Below are 26,591 nucleotides of genomic sequence, written 5' to 3'. Positions count from 1 at the left end.
GGATGGTCGTGCCCAGCGATGAGCGAAACTCTGAGTCCTCTAGCGCAGTAGGCTGTAGCCTCCACATAGGGCTTGGCGGGCGGTCCGCCTCCCAACTAATCTGAAACCACAGGGGGTTATGATCGGAGTGCATTCTACCCAGGTACTCTGATTTTGTAATAAGTGGGAGCAGGGACTGGTAACCCACTATCCTATCCAACCGGACATGCAAGTCGTGGACTGCTGAGTAGTAAGAATAGATTCTGTCTTCCCGATGCTGTGTGCGCCACTGGTCCTGTATTGCCCAGTGTGTAAACCAGTGCTGGAACGCCTGCGCATTGGACGCTACCGCTTCAGCTCGGTGGGGGGAAGGACCTGTCCAGAAGCACATCCAGCACCATATTGAAGTCTCCGCCAAGGAAGCCCAGCATAAGGGTGGAGGGCCTGGGTAAGCTGTGCTAGGAAGGAGGGCTGGTCTACGTTCAGGGCATAAAGTGATCCTAATAGTACCTCCTGACCAATCAGCTTCCCCTGCACTAGGGAATACCTGCCCTCTTGGTCTACCTTCGTTTCTTCACATATAAAGGGAATGCCCGCCCTTACCCATATCAGGGTGCCGCACACATGCGCCGAGAAGACCGTACCACAGATTTGCCCCTCCAATGCCTGCAGAGTTTGTCAAGCTCTTTCTGGGTCATGTGGGTCTCCTGCAGGAGGGCGATCCCTACCGCATGCCGCTGTAGGTAGGAAAAAACAGAGTAGCGTTTCAACTGCGTGTGCATACCACGTATGTTCCAAGTCACGATGTTAGTGTGCGTCATGTGTCCGGGTAAGTCAACGCAACGCGGGGCAAAGGGGTTTCTTCGGGGGGCCGAAGGCGCAAATCAAGGGAAGCATATTGGTGTGCCACCACTTAAACATAGCACAACCGCAAACAATGCAACTAGTGGGGCGAATCTCCGAAAGGGCATGCGTCCAAACCTCAAGTTAAACCACTTATGATGAAGAGCTAGTCTAGTGTAGTAGCAGGTGGGGAGTGTGTAATGTCAGCAACTAGTCTGCGCTACGCCCCTGTCTCAAGCCTGCCCGTGCTAGCAAGAGGTGTGCAGTGAGTCATAGACTGGTCAATCTTGCAGGTTCGGTGTGGACCACAACTGCAGGAGCTTGCGAATGTAACATCTTCGCAGCGCATCCCACCCTCGGACTAGAAAGGCAACTCTCGGACATCCACATGCATTACTGTCCCGAGGTGGTTGGGACGTTGGGGTTTGAACTGGGGGCTGTTGGTTCTACCGGAAGAGCTGATGAAAAGAGGAACACAGGCGCCTTCAGTAACGGTTTTAACGAAGGCTTTATTGGGACGTAAGTCTTTTTCATGAAACACAGTCTTTTGAAATGGGACAAAGAAAAATAATCCTCTTGCGTTGACTCTTTGGCTTCGGGACGTCAGATGGTCGGGGTCCACACCGGGAGTCGTCTTTTGGTTCCGCTCCGGTGCCGGCAAAGGAAAGGAAACGAGGGTCAGGACAATATAATGTTGTGATACGTTCTCAAGGGACCGGGAGTGAGGGAGTAACCGTTGTGAGCTTGTGCACTACTTAATCTACCCCTAACAGGTGGGGAAAGGAAGTGCTCGTGCAGGGGTGGAGGATAGAGGGCTTTTCTACAGAAACATTCACTGCTGTTTCTTCCGCCCGACCCAACCCGCTACCCGGCCCCGTACCTCTTGGAGCCACGCTCCTCCCGTGGGAACGTGGCGGGGCGAAGCGTGAAACCGTTGGCCTCCTGGCGTGTCGTTCTCCTTCTGCTCCGAGTCCTGGAACCTCCCGTCGTCTTCCACGTGTGCCTCCTCTCCTTGGGAAACGCCGTCCGCTGATGATCCTGTCTTTCCGGCTTTTGACGCCGCTACGACCTCAGGGGGTGGAGACTCGTTACCTGGCACTGAAGTTTTAAAGGGACCTTCCGAATTACTAAGCGGAATCCAAACTGAGTCGTCCTCTTCGGTCCACGATGCTGATGTATTCTGTGGGGACAAGGTGCAGGGTAAAAGAGGTGTGGCTGTCCACCATTCGGCAGTAGTCTGAGGTACCGGCCCCCGTGCCCCGTCACATTCCTCCCCCCCTGGCTTCTCCCGTTCGGGGAGAGGAAACACCCTTGAAAGGAAGTCCGCGTTACCATTGTCTTTTCCTTTACGGTGTTGAATGGTAAAGGCATACGGTTGAAGAGACAGGAACCACCTCAAGACTCTGGGATTATGGCTACTATTTTGATGTATCCATCTCAGGGGCGCGTGGTCTGTATGAAGGATAAATGGTTTTCCCTCGAGATAATATCTAAGCTTCTCTACAGCCCACTTTATAGCCAGGGCCTCCCTTTCAATAGTGGAATACCTGCATTCTCTTGGAAACAGCTTCCTACTTGCATACAATACAGGATGCTCAATGCCATCTTTACTGACTTGGGACAGAACTGCACCAATACCCACATTGGAGGCATCTGTAGCTAGAATATATGGTTTAGCATGATCAGGAGAGGTCAATACTGGTGCCGTAGTCATGGTGGTTTTTAAGAACTGAAAGGCTTTTAAGGACTCAGGTGAGGGCTGCTTAAACTCACTAGGCCTTGTGTCTTTCCGAAGGAGGTCGGTCAAAGGGGCTGCTATCTCGGCAAAGTGAGGTATAAACCTACGGTAGTACCCCACCAGTCCCAGAAAAGCTCGTAGGTCTCTTTTGTTAGAAGGAAAAGGAACGGCCGCTATTGCTCTTACTTTCTCACTTTGGGGAGCTATGGACCCTTCACCCAAGACATACCCCAGGTAGTTTACAGTATGAAAGGCGGCTCTTGATTTTTTTGCATTAATGTGCAGTCCCGCTTTCTTTAATGCAGAAAGGATGGTTGTCAGATGCACAAGATGTTCCTTCCAATCTCGGCTGAAAATAACTATATCATCTAAATAGGCCGAGCTGAAAGCAGTGTAGGGCTGTAGCACCAGGTTCATTAAACGTTGAAAGGTTGCTGGGGCCCCATGCAACCCAAAGGGCAAAACTGTAAATTCGTAAGCTCCATCGTCTGTTACAAAGGCCGTTTTCATCCGATCTTCTTCCCGAAGGGGCACTTGCCAATACCCCTTTGTGAGGTCGATAGTTGTTATGTAACGGGCATCACCTATCTTTTCTATCAAGTCATCAACCCTGGGGATGGGGTAGGTATCGAAATGTGACACCGCATTTAGAGCACGGAAGTCCATACAAAACCGTTTGGACCCATCCGGTTTGGGGATCATCACTATGGGTGAAGACCAATGGCTCTGGGATGGCCGTATGACACCGAGTCGTAGCATATCTTGGACTTCTTTACGGACCGCATCTTTTCGGGCAGCTGGGATCCTATACGGTCTTTGCTTTACAACTTTACCCGGTAAGGTCTCTATGCGATGTTCAGCAAGATTAGTTCTTCCGGGCAAGTCGGAAAAGAGGTCAGAAAAGGGTTTCAGTGTCTCTGATAACTCCTCCTTTTCTCGATTGGTCAGCTCTGTGTTTACCACTAGATGGTCCAGGGTTGACGTCTGGGCCACAGCCGTCTGTGCGACCAAATGTCCTTCCCGTGGCGCTGGTCCTAGCCATTCCTTGAGCATGTTAATGTGATAGGTTTGTGTCTTGGATGGGGACATTCGTAACCTGTAGGTAGTAAGTCCAATGGTATCAACTATCTGATATGGTCCTTGCCATTCATGTTTTTGTTTTTCATACTAGAAGGGAGGAGTACAAGGGCCCAGCTTCCTTTTTTCAGTGTTCTCAACTTCTTTCCTTTATCATAGGTTTGTTTGTACCTGTTCTGCTGGGCTTCCAGATTAGTATAGGTTAGCTCTTGTAGCTTTCCCAGCTTGGATCTTAAGTGGCTTGTGTACTCTAACATTGATTTCTGTTCTTCTACTTCTTCACTCTCCCTCATGTCCTTAGTTATTTCCAACAAGGAACGTGGCATCCTTCCATATAGGAGTTCAAAGGAGGAACACCCCAGGCTGCTTTGTTTCTGTGCCCTAATAACATATAGGGCTATGGGTAAGAGCCTGTCCCAGGAGGGTCCTTCGGCAGACAACATTTTCTTCAGGGTTGATTTGAGGGTTTGATTATACCGTTCCACCAGACCGTCGGTCTGTGGATGGTACACCGAGGTCTTTAGATGTTTTATATCAAGGGAAGCACAGACTTCTTTCATTAATTTGGAAGTAAAGGGTGTTCCCTGATCAGTCAGTACTTCCTTAGGAAACCCCACTCTTGAAAATAATTCTACAAATTTCTCAGCGATGGCTGCTGTGGTGGTGGTTCGCAGCGGGAAGGCTTCAACAAACCTGGTGGCGTAGTCAACTATGACTAGGGCATACAGGTATCCTCGGCTCGACTTTGGCAAGGGGCCTATGATGTCCATGCCGACCCTTTCGAATGGTACTCCAATAATGGGCATCTTTTGTAGGGGAGCCATGGGTGGTTGACGTGTATTTTGTCGTTGACAAACTTCACATTTCGCACAATATTCCTGCACGTCTTTATATATCCCGGGCCAAAAGAAATGTCGGGTTATGCTATCCGTAGTTTTTTCTTTTCCTGCGTGACCGGCCGTCAAATGTGCATGCGCAAAGAAAAGAACCTGCTCTCTAAAGGACTGGGGTACCAGCAGTTGTAATTCTCCTTCCGCTCTGTTTTGTCTATACAGTAGGTCGTTTTTTATCACAAAACGCGGATAGGAGGAAGAGGCTAGATCACCCGCAGTATGGGCAGCTTCCCATGCATTGACTAAGGTCCTGTCCTCACTCTGAGCAAAACGGAAGTTTCGATCAATAACCCAAGGTTCGGGGGACAGGTATGCAGAAAGGCTACTATTCTGTTTTGTTTGGGACAGGGTCTCTTTGAAAAGGGACAAGAACTCAGGGTTGTCTGTTCCTAAGATCATGTCTTCAGGAAGTGAGTCCACCACCCTTACCCACACCTTACAAGGTTCCCTATTTGGAAGGGCTATCGTAATAGATGCTACGGGTATGGTTTTACATCTCCGTGGACACACCTTATATAAACGGGCCCCTTTGGATTCATCTGTTCTGGTTTAACAAACCGGGTTTGAATTACTGACTGTCTGCACCCTGAATCTAGCAAGGCCTTTACAGAGTAACCATTCATCCTCATACTCACGTAGAAGGTGCTGCCCATTTCGGCGGAGTACATCACTGTCCTCGGGAGATAGCCGACTTCCATCGGTTCCTCTGGTGGCTTACGTTTGGGACACATTCTTGCGATATGGCCCCACTCTCCGCATTCGAAGCACTGAGGACCTTTGTTTGGTGGAAGGATCATACTTGTGGGGCGTAGCAGTCGGGGCAGTTCTACTCCGCTCTTAGGTTTTTTCTCTATTTTGGATGGCGGAAGCACTTTCTGAGTTTTTTCCGGCTCCCACGTGAGGGTTTTTGGTTGAGCTCTAGCATATTGGGAAGCCTTTTCGATTGCGTGTTCTACAGTAAGTCCCACATGTTGGCGCAACCAACGCTGTGTAGCGTAAGGCAGGGCTTCCATGAACTGCTCCAAATATATTTTCTTTACAATGTCCTCTTTACTACAGAGGTCCGGGCGCAACCATTTGTCGGCTGACATTTTTAGCCTAAAAAAAAGAGTCTTTGGGTTCTCCCCTGGAATGCCTCTTTCTTTCCTGAATCGCACACGATAGGCCTCCTGATCCAAACCTAAATGGTCCAGGATCACCATTTTGATGGTGGCGTGAGGGGTTGTGCCGAGGGGATTAGCAGCTTGATAGGCAGACTGGGCTTCGCCGGTGAGAGGTGCTAGGAAAAACGGCCATTTCTCTTCTGGCCAACTCAGTGCACGTGCCGCCCTTTCAAAGTTAATCAGGAAGGCGTCCGGATCTTCACCTGAAACGTATTTCTGGAGAGCCACCCCTGGGGGATGGGGGGTGTGTACTCTAACCTCCCCTTGGACGACTTGTGGCGCAGGGGTTATACTCTTTAGACTTTCCAGTTGAGCTGTTATCGTGGTAGAGAACATGTCCCGGTCTGCCTGTGCGGACGTCATTTGGTTTTCCATCGCCTTTTCCAATTTCTCCTGTCCTTTAATGATATGGTCAATTAGGGCCTCCATCTTTTCTTTACAGACGGATGGTGATCCCACTTCTGACACCAGTTGTCCCGAGGTGGTTGGGACGCTGGGGTTTGAACTGGGGGCTGTTGGTTCTACCGGAAGAGCTGATGAAAAGAGGAACACAGGCGCCTTCAGTAACGGTTTTGACGAAGGCTTTATTGTGAAGTAAGTCTTTTTCATGAAACACAGTCTTTTGAAATGGGACAAAGAAAAATAATCCTCTTGCGTTGACTCTTTGGCTTCGGGACGTCAGGTGGTCGGGGTCCACACCGGGAGTCGTCTTTTGGTTCCGCTCCGGTACCGGCAAAGGAAAGGAAACGAGGGTCAGGACAATATAATGTTGTGATACGTTCTCAAGGGACCGGGAGTGAGGGAGTAACCGTCGTGGGCTCGCGCACTACTTAATCTACCCCTAACAGGTGGGGAAAGGAAGTGCTCGTGCAGGGGTGGAGGATAGAGGGCTTTTCTACAGAAACATTCACTGCTGTTTCTTCCGCCCGACCCAACCCGCTACCCGGCCCCGTACCTCTTGGAGCCACGCTCCTCCCGTGGGAACGTGGCGGGGCGAAGCGTGAAACCGTTGGCCTCCTGGCGTGTCGTTCTCCTTCTGCTCCGAGTCCTGGAACCTCCTATCGTCTTCCACGTGTGCCTCCTCTCCTTGGGAAACGCCGTCCGCTGAGGATCCTGTCTTTCCGGCTTTTGACGCCGCTACGCCCTCAGGGGGTGGAGACTCGTTACCTGGCTCAGAAGTTTTAAAGGGACCTTCCGAATTAGTAAGCGGAATCCAAACTGAGTCGTCCTCTTCGGTCCACGATGCTGATGTATTCTGTGGGGACAAGGTGCAGGGTAAAAGAGGTGTGGCTGTCCACCATTCGGCAGTAGTCTGAGGTTTCGGCCCCCGTGCCCCGTCACATTTACATTGATTGACAGAAGCGCTTCTAGCGTATATCACATTTCAGCAGCATGTGCGCGGACATACCCAAGAGATGCAGTGTACACATGTGTGTGGCCCGTGGAGGGATGCAGCATAGCACCACTCGATCACATGATCTGGTCGGCCGTCTGAGGTGTCACTACTGGCATGTTCAAGTCTTCGGAGAACACAGTGGATGGGGATGATGAACCACTAGTTCCCGGGTCACTGAGTGTGTGGGTCTCCACGCGGCTATTGTTGTTCACTGTCCCAAGGGTCGCCACCGCCTCAAAAGTTTCCTGCCATTCCAGTCTCATCTTCTCTGGGCTGGGCGCAACTGGGCCCAGCCCCATGTCTTGGCGAGCCCCCCGTCGTCTGCGCCGCCTCGACCTCCTCTCCTGCCAGCCACCATCCTCCGGGTCTGGGGGTCTTGTTCTTTTCCACTGCCCTGTCTCCTCCAGCCAGTCCCAAACGTCCGATGCGGCATCAAAAAAGCGGGTACCCTCCTTCGAGACCACTCTGAGGCGAGATGGGAATAACAGGGACTAAGGCAACTCCAGCTCCCGCAGTTGACGCTTCACCGCCATGTAGGTACTCCTCCGTCTCTGAACCGCTGCTGTACGGTCTGGGAAGAGCATCACCCGACCAGTTCCCACAATGATGTTGCCCAGTTTCCTGGTTTCTCGGAGCACCACGTCACAATCCCGATAATTAAGGAGTTTGAAGAAGAAAGGACGAAGTCGAGCACTCTGTGCTCCCTCTCCACCACAAACTGCGGCGATAGCATCCCCCCGGGGCAGGAGATCACGCAACCAGTTCTCAACGTACTGTTGCGGGTTTTTGCCCTCCTCAAGGCCTACCACGCGGACATTGTTGCGCCGAGAGCGCCCTTCTGCATCCTCTATGCAGTCTTCGAGCGCATGGACTCGGTTGATCATATCTTGGAGCGCTATAGTGTGGTTTTGCACCACAGGTTGAATCTCTTGAAGTGTCTGGCTTTGCAAGGCAACCGACTCTGCTAACTTGCAATGATCGGCATGGGGAAGGGTGCAATCCGAAGTGACTTTGTCGATTCGTGTCTCTAATGATTCTTTGGTTTGCTCCAGGGTGGTACCGATCCGCTCTACCGCTGCTAGCAGAGTGTCCATTTTGGCCGCAAGGGATGCCGCTTGGGGCTCCATGCTTCCACTCTGGCCCCCCGAGGGAGGGTCGAGACTGTCAGTCCTCTGCTGTCCATTTTTCGGTTTGTCCCTCAGCCGGCACATCGCTAGTTGTTGCACCGCTGGCATCTGCAGACGGTCGTTGGCTCGGACGAGTGCGATCAACTACAGGTCACCGGAACCAAGGCCTCTTCTTGAGGACAGAGGAGAAATCGGCTGTGTCAGTCCTGCGGCAGCGCTGTCAGCAGAAAAAAGGGGGGGGAGAAACCCTCCCTGGGGTGGTCGCCGCCGCTATCAGGGGGTCCTGTCGTGCCTTAGTAGCTACCGGCCCTGAGGGTTGCTTAGTTTGCAGTGCGCCTGCCCCTTGTGGCACCAGGGTATTTCTCCGCCGTCTTCGCCAGGCGCCACCCTGCTGCTCTCACCCTTCCGTCCAATGCCACTCGACCCCACCTGGCGCTCTCGGCCGGCGGGCCTTTCGGTTCCACATAAGGATGGGCACCACACACCGAGGACACCTCTGGCCGCCCAGGGCCTCCTCCATATACAATGCAGCTCTCACGCTAGGGGCATGCCACTCCGACTGCAGTCTTGCCCAAGATGGTGCTGCCTACAGAATGGCGCCCTAGTCTCAGTGTGGCAGGGCACAGTCACTCAGGCCTCGCCATCTAGGTTTACCTCAGCGCCTCCTGGCACTGCCGACACACCAAAGTCACGATCCCCCTGCACCAGCGGGTTGCCCTTCGAGTGTCTCACCAGGCGCAGTGCGGCGCCTCACTTACTTGCCTGCCGGGAGGGGGGGGGGGGAGGAGGGGGGGGGGGGGTTGGCAAGCTGGGAAGTCTCCCTCGGCCCCCCGGTCTCCCTACGAGCCCTCCTTCCGCCCCTGTGCCTCACTCCTCACCTTGGGTTGCACACGCTGTGGCAGGTAGGGTGGGCCCGCAATTCTTAGCAAGCCTCAGCGCTCAAGTGACACAGGGCCCAGTCCTCAGTGCCTCCGCCGTAAATCCCGGGGGGCAGCCAGTTCCTCCACCAGCACCTTCTCCCACTTCAGAACACTTTCACTGTTCAGGCCCCGCTGCACCACACGTAGATGCTCTGCCACTCGCTGGTTCACGGATCCCGACGTAGCTTTCGTGGCAGTCTGCACCGGCCGCAGGTCAGGGCCTCTCCGCTGACGTCTCGCTGCCTTCGCGCGCCCGCCTCCTTCTCCGGGCGTGCTCCTCCCCACAGCGCCCGATAGCGGCCGTGGGCAGCCCAGGACAGCGGGCCTGCCGATCTCACAAGACACACCGCCCGGTCAGCCTCGCAGGGACGCCAGGCACCACCGGAGCGGCACCAGGGCAGCTCCCAGCGTCCTCTGCAGTGTCTCAGCGCCACCACAGGCCCTACCAGTGACTGTTGGGTCCCAGAGCACTTTTCGCTCCTACGCCACCATAGCCGTTCCGCTGCTGCCGGTCCTCAGTTTCCTCTCCTGCGCCTTCCGATCGGGAACCACTGGGCCTCACAGTCTCCCCGCTGCGTCCTCTCACCGTTCCCGTTCAGTGTGATCACAGGAGACACCTCAAGAGGATAAACTTCAGGAGAATTAGGGGTCTTATGTCGGAGAGCTAGCGGTTCGCGTCCACAATAATGGATGGCTGGCCACGCCCCCCCGAGAGTCATCAATAATGAACTGCATTTCTAGGTGATCAGGGTGTTTGTTATGTAACCTGCAGATGTACTTTTGTTTCAAATCTTCTTACCTGGGGATCTTTCACCTGCCGCGGGGAGCGATTGTTTTGTTATTATGTGTAGGCAGCAGCGGCGGCAGGCATGCGTGAGGGAGGGAGAGGGGGGCGGAGACTTGATGTTGGTGAAGGGGTGACTGCTATCATACGTTCATCAGTATATGGGGCAGGGGGCTTTAGATAGGTCCTGATATCTGGAGGTTAGCTCACCCGAGTTTAAAGGACAGCGATTGTTCATGTCCTTCTGGCTTCCTCGCGCTCGAGGGCGAGAGAGCGCTTTCAGGTTCAGACACAACCCCAGGCACTTGCACTGCCTCCTGTTCTTCCCTCACCGCCATAGTCCATGTGTCTAACCTCCTCTCCAGCCCTCAGCTGTGTATTTTGAACCTAGTTAGTGCATGTGTATGTTGCACTGAAGAGGTGAACCCCAATCGCCTTCCATCCTAATTGGGTACACCCCCGTCCACAGTCCTGCACCTTCCCGTTATGGATACAGCCCCCCCCCTTTGGTACAATGGATGGTCCTGCAGCGGCATTCTACCTGGTTACCCTTTTAAAGCACCGTTTGAAATACATGCCGGGTTGCAGCAAACAACGGTACAAGGGACACAGTTGAGAACCCAGTGCACAATTAAGCATTTAGGATAATAAACCTCAAGTACGTGTCTGTTGTGTTTCCATTTTACCCCTACATTTGCAGTACAGAGAAGGGAAATCAATCACATTTAATTTTACTATCGAGTGTGTGGTCATATTTATTTTGTCCATTGGTCTAACTGGAGACTATTTAAATCACAACTACACTTGTCATTTAATTCGAATTTTTTTTTAAAGAACTTTCGTCACAGTTTTGTCACTGAAATGTAATTTTCTTTCATTAAATGAGATGTTTTATCTTGATCCAGTAAGCACGGATTATGATAGCAGGTGATCGTGCTTTGCAGTAGACTGACAGTTACAACCAGAAGATGGCGCCCTATTAAGTGAGTGTTATTGCTGAAAATGTTTTCAGGCCTAAATCATGGGCATTTCTGTCAGCGGCGGCCGGCATGCTCGAGGGAGGGAATGAGGGGTTGGGGTGGTCGCGGTTGGGAATAAAACAAATTACAATTAAAATAAAACGTACCCGAGTGCGGAATACCGCACCGCCTCCAGCCTGTACTGATGGGTCCGCGTGTTCCAGCTGCAGGAAGCAGTCAGCTTCCCTCCCCTAAGCAACGCAAGCCAATCACAACGCCGGGAGGCGCAGCAGGCGAGCGCCCCAGCTAGGACATTTTCTCCGCATAGAGAAAAGGGAGAGTGGGCGGTCCTGCTCGAGGGCAGGGGGTGAGTGGCTTGCCCACTGTTGTGGGGTACTGACTGTTTGGTTGGCTCCAGGGCCGACTAAACAGTCAATACCCACAACAGTGGGCAAGCCACTCCCCCCTGCCCTCAAGCAGGATCCCCCCCCCCCACTGGCCCGCCCCATCCAGGCACAGAGGCTCTTCTGCTTTCTCACAATGCGAGAAGGCAGAAACATAAATGGTAGTTTTTATCGTCTATGTTTCTGCCTTCTCCCACCGCGAGAAAGCAGAGGGGAAACGCCCCCACGCCCCAATGGGGGAGCCGCCACTGCAACCATGATAACAAATATGACACCATGGATTTACAGCCATGGTGGGGATACAGTCCTGGCGACAGTGATGTATATGTACCCTCAATGTGTTAACAATTAATACATATTAGAGTAAGCAGATCAGAGGCACCACATACAATGCACACCTAGCAATGACCATTAAGGACAAAAAACATCAAAGTCGACCCTTCAAAAACATCACACACGGGTTTTAGCAACCATACTCAAGCACAAGACCCTCTACATAACGGTTCATCACACACTCCTGCAAATGCGCTTCACACATACATACTGCCTTTTTGCACCTTTACATGCCCAGCGCACAAAACAGCAAAGCTATCCAGTGACCCTACACTGAACCTGCTAAGATGCTTGCTGCTCTAAATACGGGTCTTTCAGCATACCTGCGCCTCCACAGCAAAGTCTCCTTTTATATCAAAATCCCCATTCACATACCTTTTCGGATTTCTGTAGCCCCCCCACTAAAGCCCAAGCAAACAGATAAACAACTAACCTGTTACCACTACCTTGTGAAAAAAATAAGTTCAAAAGAAAACAAATAGGGTAGGAGGTAACATGTACACAACTTGGCCTACGCCTACCCATCACGGCTCTAGTAACATATATACATCAGAAGTGTCATTAGTGATGTGCCACGCGGAAAACACGACTTGCAACCTACCTAATCTCTATGAGAAGCTTCACAGTGCAAATATATTTCAATCACGTTCATTTCCCTCTAAGGCAAAATAACTGGTTACATAAAATAAACACTATGTTTCCATTTACATCTACTGAAAAATGTGCCAATCATGAACCAAACGTGTACTCCAGAAGAAACAATTACCCATTCACTTGCAAAAATATACTTCCACCCAAAACCTTACATGAAGCCGTTACAAATGATTCTTTGCATATGTAAATTTTTTGATATTTCAAAAAATGCGGTACTCCTACGCACGTGTGCCTTAGTGTAAATATTACAGCCCCTTAATCGCAGACCTCTCTGCAAACTACCTTCCTCTGCAAAAGCAGAACCGCAGCACTTAGGACTTAAAACAAATACAGAAAAAACTGCATTCATACTGATAGACCCAAGTAAAAAAAAGTACTCATAATATATGTGACACTATGCAAAAGGATGTGCACCCACATATGCCCTATGCAAACATAAGACCAAAATCACCTCGTCTATGCAAACCTAAGACTGCGCTATAGCCACAGGCCCCTGTGCAAACCTAGAACTCTCAGCACCCTTGGCACTCACACCCCGTGAGGCCCAATGAACTGGCCCAGCAGACCCTGAACCCATACACGTAATCATTTTCTGTAACACAAGAACTCCCTATACTAGGCAGCACAACCATACCCCACAGAAACACAGACAGGAGCCTCTTGCAAATACCATGCACAGAAGAAAACCGATCAATACCAATGAGCAACCCCAGCACTGAGTTCTCTACGACACTGATGAAGGAACAACACAACCGCCTCCTACTCCCATGACGCCATCTCTCAAGTGCCCAAAAGAGCTCGAGTGATCGGGGCTGGAAGGGCCGTAGCCTCACACAGACTTGTTATAGAGTGCACTTACCAGTACTGGGGTTGGCTATGGGAGGCCTCTGTACCTTCTCTACCGGCAGGTGGCTCTTCTCAGCAGCTAGCAAGGCCCCTTCACCGGAAACAGCTTCCCCCTCGGCCAATCCCTCACTCTGCATTGACGTCAATGCGCCTCGTTCTCACTCACTGCACTGGCCCCAGTAAACTTAAAAGCGAAAGCGTCTGTCCTAGTACCCTGTTTTGTTTTACATCTGTCATAAAAACAAGCATTACACGGACGGACGCGAAAAAACAGATGGCCTCTGCGCGCTCAGACTCGGACGCGCAATGAAAACAACATAAGTAAGCTGAGACTGCTAATTATACCCAGATAGCCCCGACAAAGATAAGAATTTGCTTCGCGACAGCCGTGAAGCAGACAAGCCTGTCCGGATGGGCCGTCTGAAAAGGAAACAGGGCAGCGACTACAAAACCCCATTTCCAATGGCAGCCCACCGCTTAGCATAAACAATCACGCCAGCCAATGGAAATGAGGGGCGGGGCTTTAAGCCCCCTTCTAAAAGTTCTCATACACAATATATATCGCCAGCGAGCAGCGCATGCGCTGCTACGCTAGGTGAGACCTAAACAGAGAGGACAGGCAGACAGGCTCTTATTTCGGTCCTTGCTCTCATACTACTAACAGACTCAGTTTTTTTTAAGTGTTTGACAACAAGCCCTCAAAACAGCTTTCTTTAGTTACTTCCGCGCCTCCATCTGTCAAGACGTATGCCATGATGACCCCTTATTCTTAAAACACACCTCGACTTCAATAACTGTAACCCCCCAACCCCACCCCCGTTTGCCCACTATCCTACTGTTTTTTTTTTCACTCCTCAATTAATTAAACAGAGTCTCCTTCCGGTCTCGTCACAGTTTCTGCCAAAATACACAGAAGTCAGTCAGGTGAGTTCTCCAGGACCATGGACCAGAACTTGAACAGATCAATGGCATTGAGGCCCAGGGAATATTGAAGGCAAATAGTCAAGGCTTCCTCTGGGAGGGTGATTGTGGGGCAGAATCTATAGATCAATCAGCACATGTATCTCATGTAATAAATATAACATGCAAGCAGTGTTATTCTTTCTACTGCTCCAGATGCAACACATGTATTATTATTAAGAAGCTACTCAAGAACTTCAGTGCTAGGGGCGCCTCCTCCGCTAAGGCGCAGGAGCATCGGCCCACTACATTTCAGCACTGCAAACAAGAACAAATAAAATTATAACACAAGGTTATTATCATTCTATTTTTCAGTGCTGAGGCAGTTTTGCGGGAAGGGACTGGGCAACACAGGGGTGAGGAGTGGTGGCGCTCTCTAAGCGCTCATGACTGTTTGGCCAGCCGTCTTCGGCTGGCCAAACAGTCTGCGCACTTTGCATGTTCTCCACCTCGACTGTATAACAGTCGGGGTAGAGAACATGCTCAAGCTCCAATTCCCTGCCTGAGCGCTGAAACACGGCACTCAGACCAATCACAACACAGCATTGTGACTGGCTGAAGGGAGCCAGGCTGCTTCCTGCCCGCACAGAAGCCAGGAAGTGGAAGGAGGAGAGACGTTTTTTTTATTTAATCCCTCCCCCGTTCCCCGCCCCACTACTGTTTCCCGGGAGCAGCTGCCACTGTTCAGTGCATTTTATGTCATTAAGAACACTTCTGAAAGTAATACCACTCATGGGCACCCGCTTTTTTTCCCAGGGTGGTTTGGTGGGGAGAGGGGTGGAAGAGGCAAAGCATAAGTTTAATGTCATGCATCTTATGACCCTTTTTTGACATTGTCAAAGGGCAGAAAGGGCAGGAGCATAGTTATTAAAGGGCAAGGGACAAATCCAGGACGGGGGTGCGGGGGTACAAGGCAAATGCCCACCCTTGCCCTAAGTGCTCACTCCTGCCCCCCTTACCTGCGGACGCCCATGGTTGCTCTGCACAGTTATCGGGTCACTTAAGACGAATCCTAAGTTTTACTAAGGATAAGGGTACCTGGGAGGAAGAGAAGCAGTTTCAGCGTGCAGTGGCAGAAGGCACCGACGACTGTTCAGTAAGGGTGAGGTTTGCAACTAGAGTACAAGTGGTGGAGGACTCAGGCAGCACATGGGCATCTACCTCTCATGAACAAAAGGTGCATGATACATGAAGAAGTAAACGTGCCCCACATGTCATCAACGTCATTTCAATAAAAGATGTGCACGGATGCAGAGTGGTGACGGTTTGGATTCAGCCACAGGGGCGGCTCCTCCGTTATGGTGGAGGAGCATCGCCCCTCTGCTCTTAAGCAGTGGGAGGAAAAAGAAACATAAAATGATAATAAGAGTTATCATCATTTTAGGTTTCCTGCCTCTTCGCAGTCGGGCAGGGAGGTGGGCGGGGCTGCTCCTCTCTCGGAGCAGGGCAGGAAAAGAGTGGTTTGCTCACTCCTAAGTGCGCAGTGACGGTTTGGTCGGTGCTCTCGGGCTGCCCAAACCAGTCATGCGTACTTTCCCCAGTCTCCATGCAGGCTGCATTACAGCTCGCGTGGAGAACAACCAAAGGCTCCCATTCCCTGGTTCAGCGTCGAACCAGGACGCGCCAAACCAATTACAACGCTGCATTGCAGCATTGTGATTGGCCAGGGGAGCTTGGCTGTACTCTTCCTGTGCCTGTCTGACAGGGAGAGAAGACACGGGACTCGGCGCAGCAAGGTGTTTTTTAAAATTATATATATAAATATATACATTTTTTTAATTGGCCACCGTTCCGCCCTTTTGCGTGCCCGCCACCCGCAAACCATGGCGGCTGACCCTGCTCACACAGATATCACTGCCGCAGAAAGAGCACTGCAGTGCATGCATGGTGCAAGCTCAAGAACCTCACCCTATCACTGGCGCTTCATGGGGCAAAGGTGCACAGCAATAGAGGGTGCAGGCACACTGCCGCACTTTATCATACACACCACATTGAGTGCAGAAGCATGGAAGCGAAGGGTGCACACATACGGTGTCACAAACTCAACAGTTCTCACGCAGAGTCCAGTTGATGAGCAGAGGGCACGAGAAGAGAAGATGCGTGTCGTGCTGTGCAGCAGTTGAGCGCGGTTTCTCCCACTTTCTCATGGCAAGATTCAGAATGCTTAACTCAGATTCGGTCTGAAAAGGGAAGATACTCTTCGTGCAGGGAGGTGCGTGCACCTGCGGGATTCCTTCAGAAGCAGTACATGTTCCTCCAAGTACTGTTGGTACAGTCCTTATCCCATGAAGGATGGGAGCCAAGAATGCTGCCTCTGGTTTTCGCCTTTCTCCACACACACGTCAGAGCTCCTTGAGTTAAAGGGGGATATCCTGCAGAGGGATCCTATTCCCTGTCCCTGGGCAGTTGGACCATTTGAACTGTCCAATTAAATTCAATGGCAACCACATTTGGCATTCAGTTTGAGATGAAATTATTCTCCTGTTTTGTTAGAATATTGTTTTCCAGACAGACACACAACGCATTTAATGTGATGGTGGGACAGGCAGCCCATCTTCCCTGTAAGTACTGTACATGCTTCGCCATGCCTTTTTGACATTTCTTGGTTCAAGTGTTAGTTTGGCCTGGTCACAAGCTGTTGGGCCGGATTTAGCACCAGGTCCAGTGCAGCAAAACACATCCTACATTCACTTTTTATGTATCCAAAGCCAGACATATGCACTCGGCTTCCCAATCAATTCGAGAAGCAGAGGAAATCCAGGGAGCAGAGCAAGGGGACATGCAAAAGAGGTAGGAGATAGTACACACTAACTATCATTAAACCCTTTTGAGCATCCTATAATCTTCAGGGAAACATACATCTGTGGGTGAGGGGCAACATGAGAATGAGAAACCCACCTTACATATTCAGATGGAATTAGGTGAACAAGCCTGTACATACTACAGGGATTGCCAAGCGAAGTCCTTTATGCCGATGCCCCCTGAAGTCAGATAAAAAGACTCAAATTGCAAAACTATAATCTGCCGACAATTTAGTAATGTCAAAGAGTGGTCAAATGTGCCTTTGTCACCAAAGGTAAATGGAATACCAATCAGGGTGGATCCTGATCTCCCAACAGAGTCTGTTGGTGAGCAACATGCCATATTCATAACAAGCATTTGCAATGCAATAGGTCTCGCATTAGGAAAGTTTGAGCTATTGGTATTGTAAATGGCAAAGTAAATGGCAAAGTTTTTATTTATGTGTTGTTTTTGAAAATAGCGAAATTAATAGCTTTGTCATTTACAATGCCAATAGTTATAGCTTTCGCAAATGTGATACCTATAGCATTTGTAATGCAATATGTACTCCTCTGTAAATCTATTATCTTATTTATCATAAAATGCAACTGGTTCCCCTTCTTTAGACCTCTGCCTAACATATATATCATATGGGGAAATGCAGAGCTAACCAGAACTGCCGGCGTACATACCACACATCTACAGGTGTGCTTTTAACTCTCACATTCCATTCCATCACAATGTTAAGCACACGATCCTTAATAACTCAATAACTGCACTTTGGTACTCATCCTGCACAACCTACAACTACTTCCCACAAACGCTCAAAACAAGGAACGCACCCTCCCAGCCACATTCCCACATGGTGTAGCTTACCATCCGTGCCAGTAAGGGCTTTAGCAGTCCACGAAAGGCTAGTAAGTGCTACATAAATGTTACAGTACAATAGCACTTTCTAATGTAAGCTGCACAAAAACACGACTTGGACGACTAAGGCATGTTGGCCATTTTTTGAGTTTTTACACCTTCATGAGGGATGAATGCTCTAGATACACATCAGTCGAAGTATAGGGACAATGTGGCTCCATAGGTCACAATGAAAACCCTCACAGCTTATAAGGCGTGACACTTCATTTAGCAGGCCTTAAAAAGAAAGGCCGAGCACTCGGATTGCAGTTTTCTCTTACCTTACAACAACTGCGAGGGCAGGGAAATCTTCGCGAGAGCGCGTGCTGCAGTCCGTCCAGAGCTCGAGCCGCCGGCCTGCAACCAGGAAGTCAGGCAGGTCGGGCGGGACAACCGGAAACAGGAAGTAGGAGGGCAGGAGCCTACCCCGCCTCCCACGGAAGAGCCGCGGCTGTTTGGAGCACCGGAGCAGGCAGGAGCCTACCCTGCGCCCCGGGGCCGAAGGAGTGAGGAAGAGTCCTGCTGCCGGGCCCTGCAGCTGCCAATGAGAGGAGCCGCCGCCGCCGCACCAAGGAAGCCGGTGAGGGTGGCTTCGCCTTGTTGATGATCTGCGAGGGCGGGGGGGCATGTGTGTGTGTGAGCGTGCGGCGGTGGGGGGCTGTGTATGTGTGTGAGCGTGCATGCGTGTGTGTATGTGTCTTGGAGTCTGTGTGTGTGACTGTGGGGGGGAGAGGGGGTGTGTGTGAGCGAGTGTCTGTCTGTTTGTGTATATGCGCGCCTGAGCTGCAAGGGTGGAGGGGCATGTGTGTGTGCGCGTGCGGCGGTCGGGGGCTGTGTATGTGTGTGAGCGTGCGTGCGTGTGTGTATGTGTCTTGGAGTCTGTGTGTGTGACTGTGTGGGGGAGAGGGGGTGTGTGTGAGCGAGTGTCTTGTCTGCTGTTTGCGTATATGCGCGCGCATGTGCACGGCGGGGGACGGAACGTTCGCGCACCCAAATCTGCCTTCAAAAGCTCGTAACACTTTCTTGTCCTCATTCCCCCGAGTCAGATAACTATAAGTCTCCAACCTGGACGCATCCTTCGGATGCGAATTCCAGGGCGAGACCTAAAAAGCACTCGTCAGAAGACTTCTGGCACGGATTTTTTAACTCAAACCTGTCTAACCAGAAAAGAGGCGCAAAACTCTTATAAAGTCACATTGACTTGTCTTTCGACCATACAACCCCCATCCAGTAGGTCAGTGGACGTTTCCTTCCATTAAAGCCCTGCTCAAAGGTCCATGCTAAATCTAAGATAATAGCATTACGCACTGTATGAAACCAAAAGAGTTTTGCAGAAAGACATGTCAAAAAAATTGCAAAAATAAATAAATAAATCACAGTATGTTTTTTGCATGCACTTGGATTTGGTATCCATCAGTCTTTTGCCGGTGCAAACCTGTGGTATTACTGCATTACTGTAAATCGACAGCTGCACAAAAATGTGTCTTAGTACCATGCCAACAACGGTGTAATATACAAGACCATGCACTATAATTTCTTGTAGACTGTCTCTGGGAGCTTGGCCTGAAGAAACAGACAGAATTCTCCAAGACAGGCCTCAGCAATGATGCACAGAGTGATGAATACCCATCTGTTCTGCCACACTTAAAGATCCCACATTTCTGAACTTGCTTGTTTTTTGCCCTGCCTCTTTATCTGACCCCTTGCCTTACCTTGACTTCCTCAGCGCTCTGAAGCAATCATATAGCGGCCTACATGACAAAGAAAAATAAAGTAATGGTACCCTAACCACCTTTTGTTGTATAGGCTAGGCATTTTGGCTGTGCACCTCAAATCAACTAATATTCCCTGACACTCTGCACTGCCATGTCACATTCTGGGGTCATTTGATTAAACGCCTTCATGATCACGGTCCTGGTGCCCTTCTTGCTTGTTATGCTCACTGCTTCCAGTCATGACCTCACTTCTCGAATGCAAGGATTCCTTTCTGAAGACAGGTCTGTCTCTTATAGTCCCTCTTCAAGGACTTGTGAATTCATATGTAGGATTCTACATGTCGCTGATCTTAATGCAGTGCCTGTCTGTAAAGTAGAGGCGCTTGCAGTGAGGTGTAGTGCCTGCATCGGTAGCATGTTTAATTTGTTGTCGTATTTTGGGAATCTACAGCTCTTCTTTCGGATACTTTAGAGTGCTTTGAGATCCTGGCGAGAAAGGGACACACGAAGAGGAGAGCTCTTGCAGCAAATGTCTCATTGGTTCAACACTGCGATGATGGTGAAGCCTGTTGTGTAAGGGGTGCCTGCATTAGTGTCAAGGGTCTAAAGGTTTCATACAGATTTTTGAAGAAACAAGCCAGATGAAGTCTATTGATATGGACCTATTTATTTACTAATTTAGTTTAGAGCGAGATTTCTGCATAACTGCCAACTGTACTGTATAACACTTGGCATTTGTACAGCAGTGTATAGAAATGAGAAAATGATGCATCAGAGCCGAATGGTGGAAGTAATGAAGAGCTCAAGGATAATGAGGTGGGAAGGAAGGAAAGGCATAGGAAAGATACACTGCTTTCATGTGTGTTTCAATGGAAAGGAGGGGGACCAAAACAACAAAACAAATTTCCACAGTTCGGCACCACAGGAAGTGTGGGATTGGATGTATGAAGGAAAGAGTAAAGAGAAAAAAGGCCAAAAGCAAGGAGATTAACCTCTTGGCTGCTAGGCGTTTTCCCGCTGTGTGCTGGAAAATGCCATTTTAGTGGCACTATGACGAGCTCAGCTCGTCATCAGCACACGACACCCGTGGGTGATGACGAGCTGAGCTCGTCATCAGCATCGAAAGGGTTAAAAAAACACATTGCATAAAGCGGAATGTAAAGCAAACAGAGAGAGGAAGCAGCCGAGGGAGGCAGAGGCAGGATTGGACAGGAGATGATAGATGGAATATTAGACAAACAACAGCATTTCAAACTGACTGGAAATTAGGGCATGCACAGGAAGTACAACCAAGAGACAAGTACTAGCCTTGGCGGTAAACTAGTCATTTGTGCTTATTAAGAGATGAAAGAGAAAATCTTACTGATAGTGAAAAACAAAGCGAAAGACGGACGACTCAAAAGAGATGTGGGTGGATACACTCAAGACAAAACAAGCATTTGCAATGCCATAGGTCTCGTATTAGGAAAGTTTGAGCTATTGGTATTGTAAATGCCAAATCTTTTATTTATGTGTTGGTTTTGAAAATAGCGAAATTAATAGCTTTGTCATTTACAATGCCAATGGTTTTAACTTTCGCAAATGTGACACCTATAGTATTTGTAATGCAATATGTGTTGTATTTACGTGACTTAGATGTATTGATATTACAAATAACAATGGCTTTTAATTTTTTTAAAATAATTAATACTTACATAAAAGTTATTGTAATTTATAATGGCAATAGCTTTAACTTTTGTAAATAACGTTTGTGAAGATTATGTTCAGTGTATTTTATTGTAACGAAAATCCAAGAACAGAAGTGAAATATTAACATCTTTTTGTGACATTTGTAATAAAGCTTGAAACATTGAGAGAACATATTTAAACCAGTTGTTGTTGAATGGTTGCACAGATTGATGCTGTGGTGGCGCTGAGTGATGTTGTGGTGGCGCTGAGTGATGCTGTGGCGTTCAGTGATGCTGTGGTAGTGCATAGTGATGTTGTGGTGCCCCTGAGTGATGTTGTGGTGCCCCTGAGTGATTCTGTGGTGGGTGTGGGGGGTTGTGTGCGATAGAGTGAGGGCGATAGATAGATAGATAGAGTGAGGGCGATAGATAGAGGGAGGGCGATAGATAGTGTGAGGGTGATAGATAGATAGTGTGAGGGTGATAGATAGATAGAGTGAGGGCGATAGATAGAGTGAGGGTGACAGATAGAGTGAGGGCAAAAGATAGATAGATAGAGTGATAGAGTGATGGCGATAGATAGATAGACTGTGTGGAAGGGTTGTGTGTGGGGGGTTGTGTGTGTGGGGGGTTGTGTGGGGGTTTGTGTGGGGTTGGGTGTGGGGGGTTGTGTGTGTGGGGGGGTAGTTGTGTGTGCAGGTTGTGTGCGTGGTTGAGTGTGGTTGTGTGTGGTTGAGTGTGGTTGTGTATGTGCTTGTGGTTGTGTGTGTGTGGTTGTGTGTGTGGGGGGTTGCTTGTGTTTGGGGTTGTATGTGTGTGGGGTTTTGTGTGTGTGAGGTTGTGTGTGTGGGGGGGGTTGTGTGTGGGGGTTGTGTGGGGGGGTTGTGTGTGTGCGGGGGGTTGTGTGTGTGTGTGTGGGGTTGTATGTGGGGTGTGTGTGTGTGGGGGTGGGGGTGTGTGGGGGGTTGTGTGTGTGGGGGGCTGTGTGTGTGGTTGGTTGTGTGGGTGTGGGGTTGTGTGTCGAGTTGTGTGTGTGGGGGTGTTGTGGAGGTGTGGGGGGTGTGGTGTGTGGGGGTTGTGTGTTTGGGTGGTTGTGTGCGTGGGGTTGTGTGGGTAGGGTTGTGTGGGAGGTTGTGTGTGGGAGGTTGTGTGTGGGGGGTTGTGTGTGGGGGGTTGTGTGTGTGGGGGGTCTAGGTGTGTGTGGGGGGTTGTGTGTTTGGTGTGTGTGGGGGGTTGTGTGTGCGTGTGTGTGTGGGTGGGTGGGTGGGTGTGTGGGGGGGTTGTATGTGTGTGGTGTGTGTGTGTGGGGGGTTGTGTGGGGGGTGTGTGTACGAACACACAAGTACTCTATAACTAGCACATTGACCCATTGCCAGGGAGCGCAGAATGGTAGATGTGCTGTCAGTGGAATCACACTGAAAACAGAAAAAAAATAAAACGGCAGTTGTGCTCTAGTAGGACTAGTGCACAAGTGTTGTCAGTAGAATCACACTGAAAAGAGAGAGAAGGAAAGAGAGACTTGGAGATAAACAAGCAGGAAGCAGAGTCAGACAATGTATTTTACCCGTGTATTATGGAGTGAAAATATGTGGTTCCAGTAATGAGGTTAAGAGACCACCAGAAAGAAATGTACTCTTTACAAGCATATGAATTAGATCTTACTTACAGTTTTGGTTGAAGGGGCTCTGGCATGGAATAAACATCACACAGTTGCTGCAACACATCATGCAGTATAGCCCACAACTTAGGTCTGACAACCAGCAGCTTCATAAGCAGAATACTTCAATAATAGTTACATGAACCCACACATTAAACTTGCCAGAGCATAATAAAAACAGAACTATACTTTAATGTAAATTGTTCTATGCAACTTGCATCCAAGCGACAGCCAAACTTCGAATTTAAAATCACAAACTATCCACTGAAGAGGCATGGATGTCTGAAAAGTCTTGAATAAAGATAAATAAAAAGACCTCCATGACAAGATGTTTCAAACTGCAGCAACACCAGGCAAGGGCATCTGCGCTTTATAAATCCTGATTGATTTGATTGATTAACCGTGGGAGTCTAACTGCCTCCAAAGTCTTCTAAGTAATTTTTGGCACCAGAGTGCTGTGTGCATGGGAAAGTGAACACTTTGGAGGTCGCTGCTAGAAATACCACTGGGAGAAACGTAATAATGGGCTGCACTGTTTCCAATGAGAAGGCAAACAATGTCACGCAAATAGAGAGACAGGCCATCTACCCTTGTGATGGAGGCAGAGAGTGCAGGCAGGCCCCACCAGAGATCACATGCACTCAATAGCTGATTAAGCAACGTGTTTATGCGAACTCCCCTGAGTCAATGCAAGAAAGGGCTGTTTGGAGGGACCGCCGTGAAGCCGGACAGGCCAGTTAAAAGTACCGAATGTGACCGGGATGAACACAGCATGGATTTTTTAAACAAATTGCTGCGTGATTTATAAAACGTCACTCTAGTACAGCCTGTTGCTGGATGCAAGGTTGGAAATGGATACTCGATAGCAAACAGTTTTGGCAACGATAAGCCAGGGCTGTTAGTGACTGCGGGGAGTGAGACACAGAAAGAACAAGGGGTTGGCAGTCTGGAGAGAGGCACAGAGATAGAGACCATTACATGTAGAAAGTAAAAGCGAAAATAAATTGTTAAAGGCAGACAGAGAAGCAAATGCAGGGGTGAAACAGGGAGAAAGGCAGGTGAAAAGATTGAGGGCGATTAGACAAAAGAGGAGATTAGAAAAGAAAATAGAGTGGGAAAATTCTGGGGGTAGAGTGGATAGAGAAACATAGGTGTAGGAAAAAAGAGAAAAGAAAATAGCAGAGGTGAGGCAGGTGACTTGGATATACATAGAAAGAGAACGATAGACAGGAGGGAATAAAGTGGAAGGAAGAAATGAGGGTTGACAGCAGAAAACCACAGAAGTGAAGCTAGTGGGAGAGAAAAGGAGATAAGGAGAGAGGTGAGAAAGGCTCAATAGACAAGACAAGTGGCAGGGGGGGGGGGAGGCGGGGAGCAGATCCCTTTGAAGTAACTCACGGCCTCGTGGCCGTGATAAGGGAAAGCAATTAGGGGGGAGGTGGGAGGGAGGCTGATGGCTTTGATGTGTGTGCACAGGCAGGCGGCTCGGGAAGCAAATGGAGAGCGCGTGCACGGACACACATGCACTCGGCAAAATCCGCCTGGTTTTAGCTTTCTGGTTTGACAGTAATAGGTCTCTCTACGAGACCTAAAAAGGCGAAGCCTTGATCATAGGTGGCCATATGTAAAACAGGGTGGAATAGGATCAATGGTATAGACTGAGAAAGACAGAGACAAAGGGCACAACAGAAACGAAAATCTATTATGGAGAGCCTGGGGTTGAGAGAACTTGGGAGGACATTAAGAGCTGGATATCAGAGACATTCAGATAATCGCTTTTCAATGACAGGAAGACAAATGTGATCAACAATGTGATGGAGGCGGTTCAAAAAGAGAAAAGGAGAGGTGCAAGCACTTATTACTTTAAAAAAAATAATAATGTAAGGAGTTTTATATAGCGGCAACCCGACCCGAAGGAATCAGAGTGCTGTACATGAGCACCACTTACGTTACAGATAGACACATTCATTTTTGGTAGGTAAGGGGAGATTAAGTGATTTGTCCAGTCACAGAATGTTGAGCTTCCCTGCCCAGACTTAAACCCGGGTTTGTCAGCTTCAATGACGACCGCTCTGGCCGTTAGGCCACATCCTCCTCCTAAGAGTGACACCACAGAACACAGGAAATGAGGGAGAGAGGCACCTAACTAGCATACCTAAGAAAAACAATTAGAAAGACACTAATGAAGATTTCCTGGTAATGCAACCCATTTACAGACTGCTGAGGCAAGAAGTAATTTAAGAGGTAATGCATCTTCCTAACAGGGTGACCCCATTGAAATCTACACAGGGAATAAGTTGGTTACGCTGAAAATAGAATATAACAAAATTGAGTTAAGAGAAGGGTCAGATTGGCCTATATGGCAATATTGCAGTGCCCAAAGGGCTGGTCTGACAGGACAGTGTATGGGCTGTTTTTGGGCTGCTTATGGCTGGTGGGCCAGTTTTAACTGTTGATTTCTCTGAAATAAACATTGCCCAAAGCAAACACAAATGCATGCAGTTTTTCCATACCTTGCAAAACACCCAAATAGCTTATCCTTAAAAGTTGATAAAAATACTGATTTTCAAATGGAGGTCTTTGCTTTAGCTATGTGATTTGCTAATGATGGGCAATTTACGGTCCTGGTCCTACTCTGGTTAATAAGAGTCAACAGGTATAAATGTAAGATCCAACATACAACAGCTTGATGGAAGGAATGCTAGAATAAATCTCAGTCAGCCACTTTAATACATGTAAGATGTCCTTATAAATTATATTTCATGTAAAATGCCTTCAGAAGATGTATTTCTCTGCTTCACAGTTAGAGAAGTCTATTACTGGAAGGATGATGCTGATTTTTTCGGTTAACACCATCAAGGGAGAGTCTTTGGAAAATATACTTTGCAGTGTTGTTTATTTAATGCATTGTCTCCTATTGGTCTATGTTACCTTGATTGCACTGTCATGGTCTCTGATCAGCTGCCTCTTCTCATCCTCAAACTTCTGAACGGTGTCTTGGAGACGTCTTTCTCCAGCAAGTTGCTGTCGGCAGTTCTCCTCTTTCAAGGCAGCAATGGTGGTCTAAAGGTGGAAGGAAGGGCCAAAAAATAAAAGTGATTCGAAACAGTCACTTATGTTTCGTGCTCTGCCCAGGCAAGATCAGAAAAAGACCACGGCCTCCCACACAGTTATAGTCGAACAGTGTTTAATTTTGTCCATAGTATAATCCATCTCCCACCTCTAGGGCACACAAGTGTGTTGCGTGCATCCTTCCTCGTGAGATATCTAGTGTGAACATTGTTTCTGGCTAGCCACTGCAATCCACCACCATTTCTTCAGCTTTGTGTGAGACATCTCATCCAGAGATTGACAAAGTGCGCCAAGTGAGATCTCAGGCCTTGCCCTTTGCAATGGAACACTACCAGGATATCTGACCTGTCATATTACACTATTGGGAACGTATACATGGCTCTCACGTGTGTCTGTGGTTCATCACGAGTGCGCACATCCTTGTGTGTATGTGTTTCCTTTGGGTGTCTCCAATGCCTGTGCCTGGTTCATCAGGTTGAGGTCTAAGTTCATGTCCATGCCTAACTGTCCTTGCTCCCATTGGGTCTGTGTCCACCTACCCCCATGTCCAGGTCCTCCCTGAGCCTGCGTTCGCCAGTGTTTTCATATCTCAGGATGTGCGTCTTCCAATGCCTCCCTATGTCAACGTTTTGTCTGTCTGTCTGTCTGTTTCGCCTTGTGTGTGTGTGTGTGTCTACTCACGTTTCCCCATTATTCTCTTCTTTCCACTTTCAGTGC

The 26,591-nt window shown here is 49.1% G+C and overlaps 2 protein-coding genes across 3 annotated transcripts in view; both read right to left on the bottom strand.

Moving 5' to 3' along the window:
* The window catches only part of CEP112 (centrosomal protein 112), a 2,145,639-nt gene that overhangs the window by 306,920 nt on the left and 1,812,128 nt on the right, over positions 1-26,591 (bottom strand). For both annotated transcript variants that reach the window (XM_086930940.1, XM_086930941.1), the window contains one exon: positions 25,734-25,865. In XM_086930940.1, the coding sequence (XP_086787066.1) occupies positions 25,734-25,865 (132 nt within the window). The remainder of the gene's footprint in view (positions 1-25,733; positions 25,866-26,591) is intronic.
* Positions 1,655-6,302, bottom strand: LOC147702304 (uncharacterized). The gene is made up of 2 exons (XM_086930942.1): positions 5,166-6,302; positions 1,655-2,002 (listed from the first exon to the last, which is right to left on the bottom strand). Exons 1-2 carry the CDS (start codon positions 6,300-6,302, stop codon positions 1,655-1,657), a joined length of 1,485 nt encoding a protein of 494 aa, XP_086787068.1.

This window comes from Lissotriton vulgaris, chromosome 7 (assembly GCF_964263255.1).
Source record: "Lissotriton vulgaris chromosome 7, aLisVul1.2, whole genome shotgun sequence".
NCBI lineage: Eukaryota > Metazoa > Chordata > Amphibia > Caudata > Salamandridae > Lissotriton > Lissotriton vulgaris.
This window is presented reverse-complemented; position numbering and strand designations above follow the sequence as displayed.

Coding starts and splice junctions, on each gene's coding strand:
- LOC147702304 (XM_086930942.1), bottom strand. CDS start 6,302: ATGAAAAAGACTTACTTCACAATAAAGCCTTCGTCAAAACCGTTACTG. Junction 2,003..5,165: donor AAATGGGCAGCACCTTCTAC/GTGAGTATGAGG, acceptor TTGTCCCCACAG/AATACATCAGCATCGTGGAC.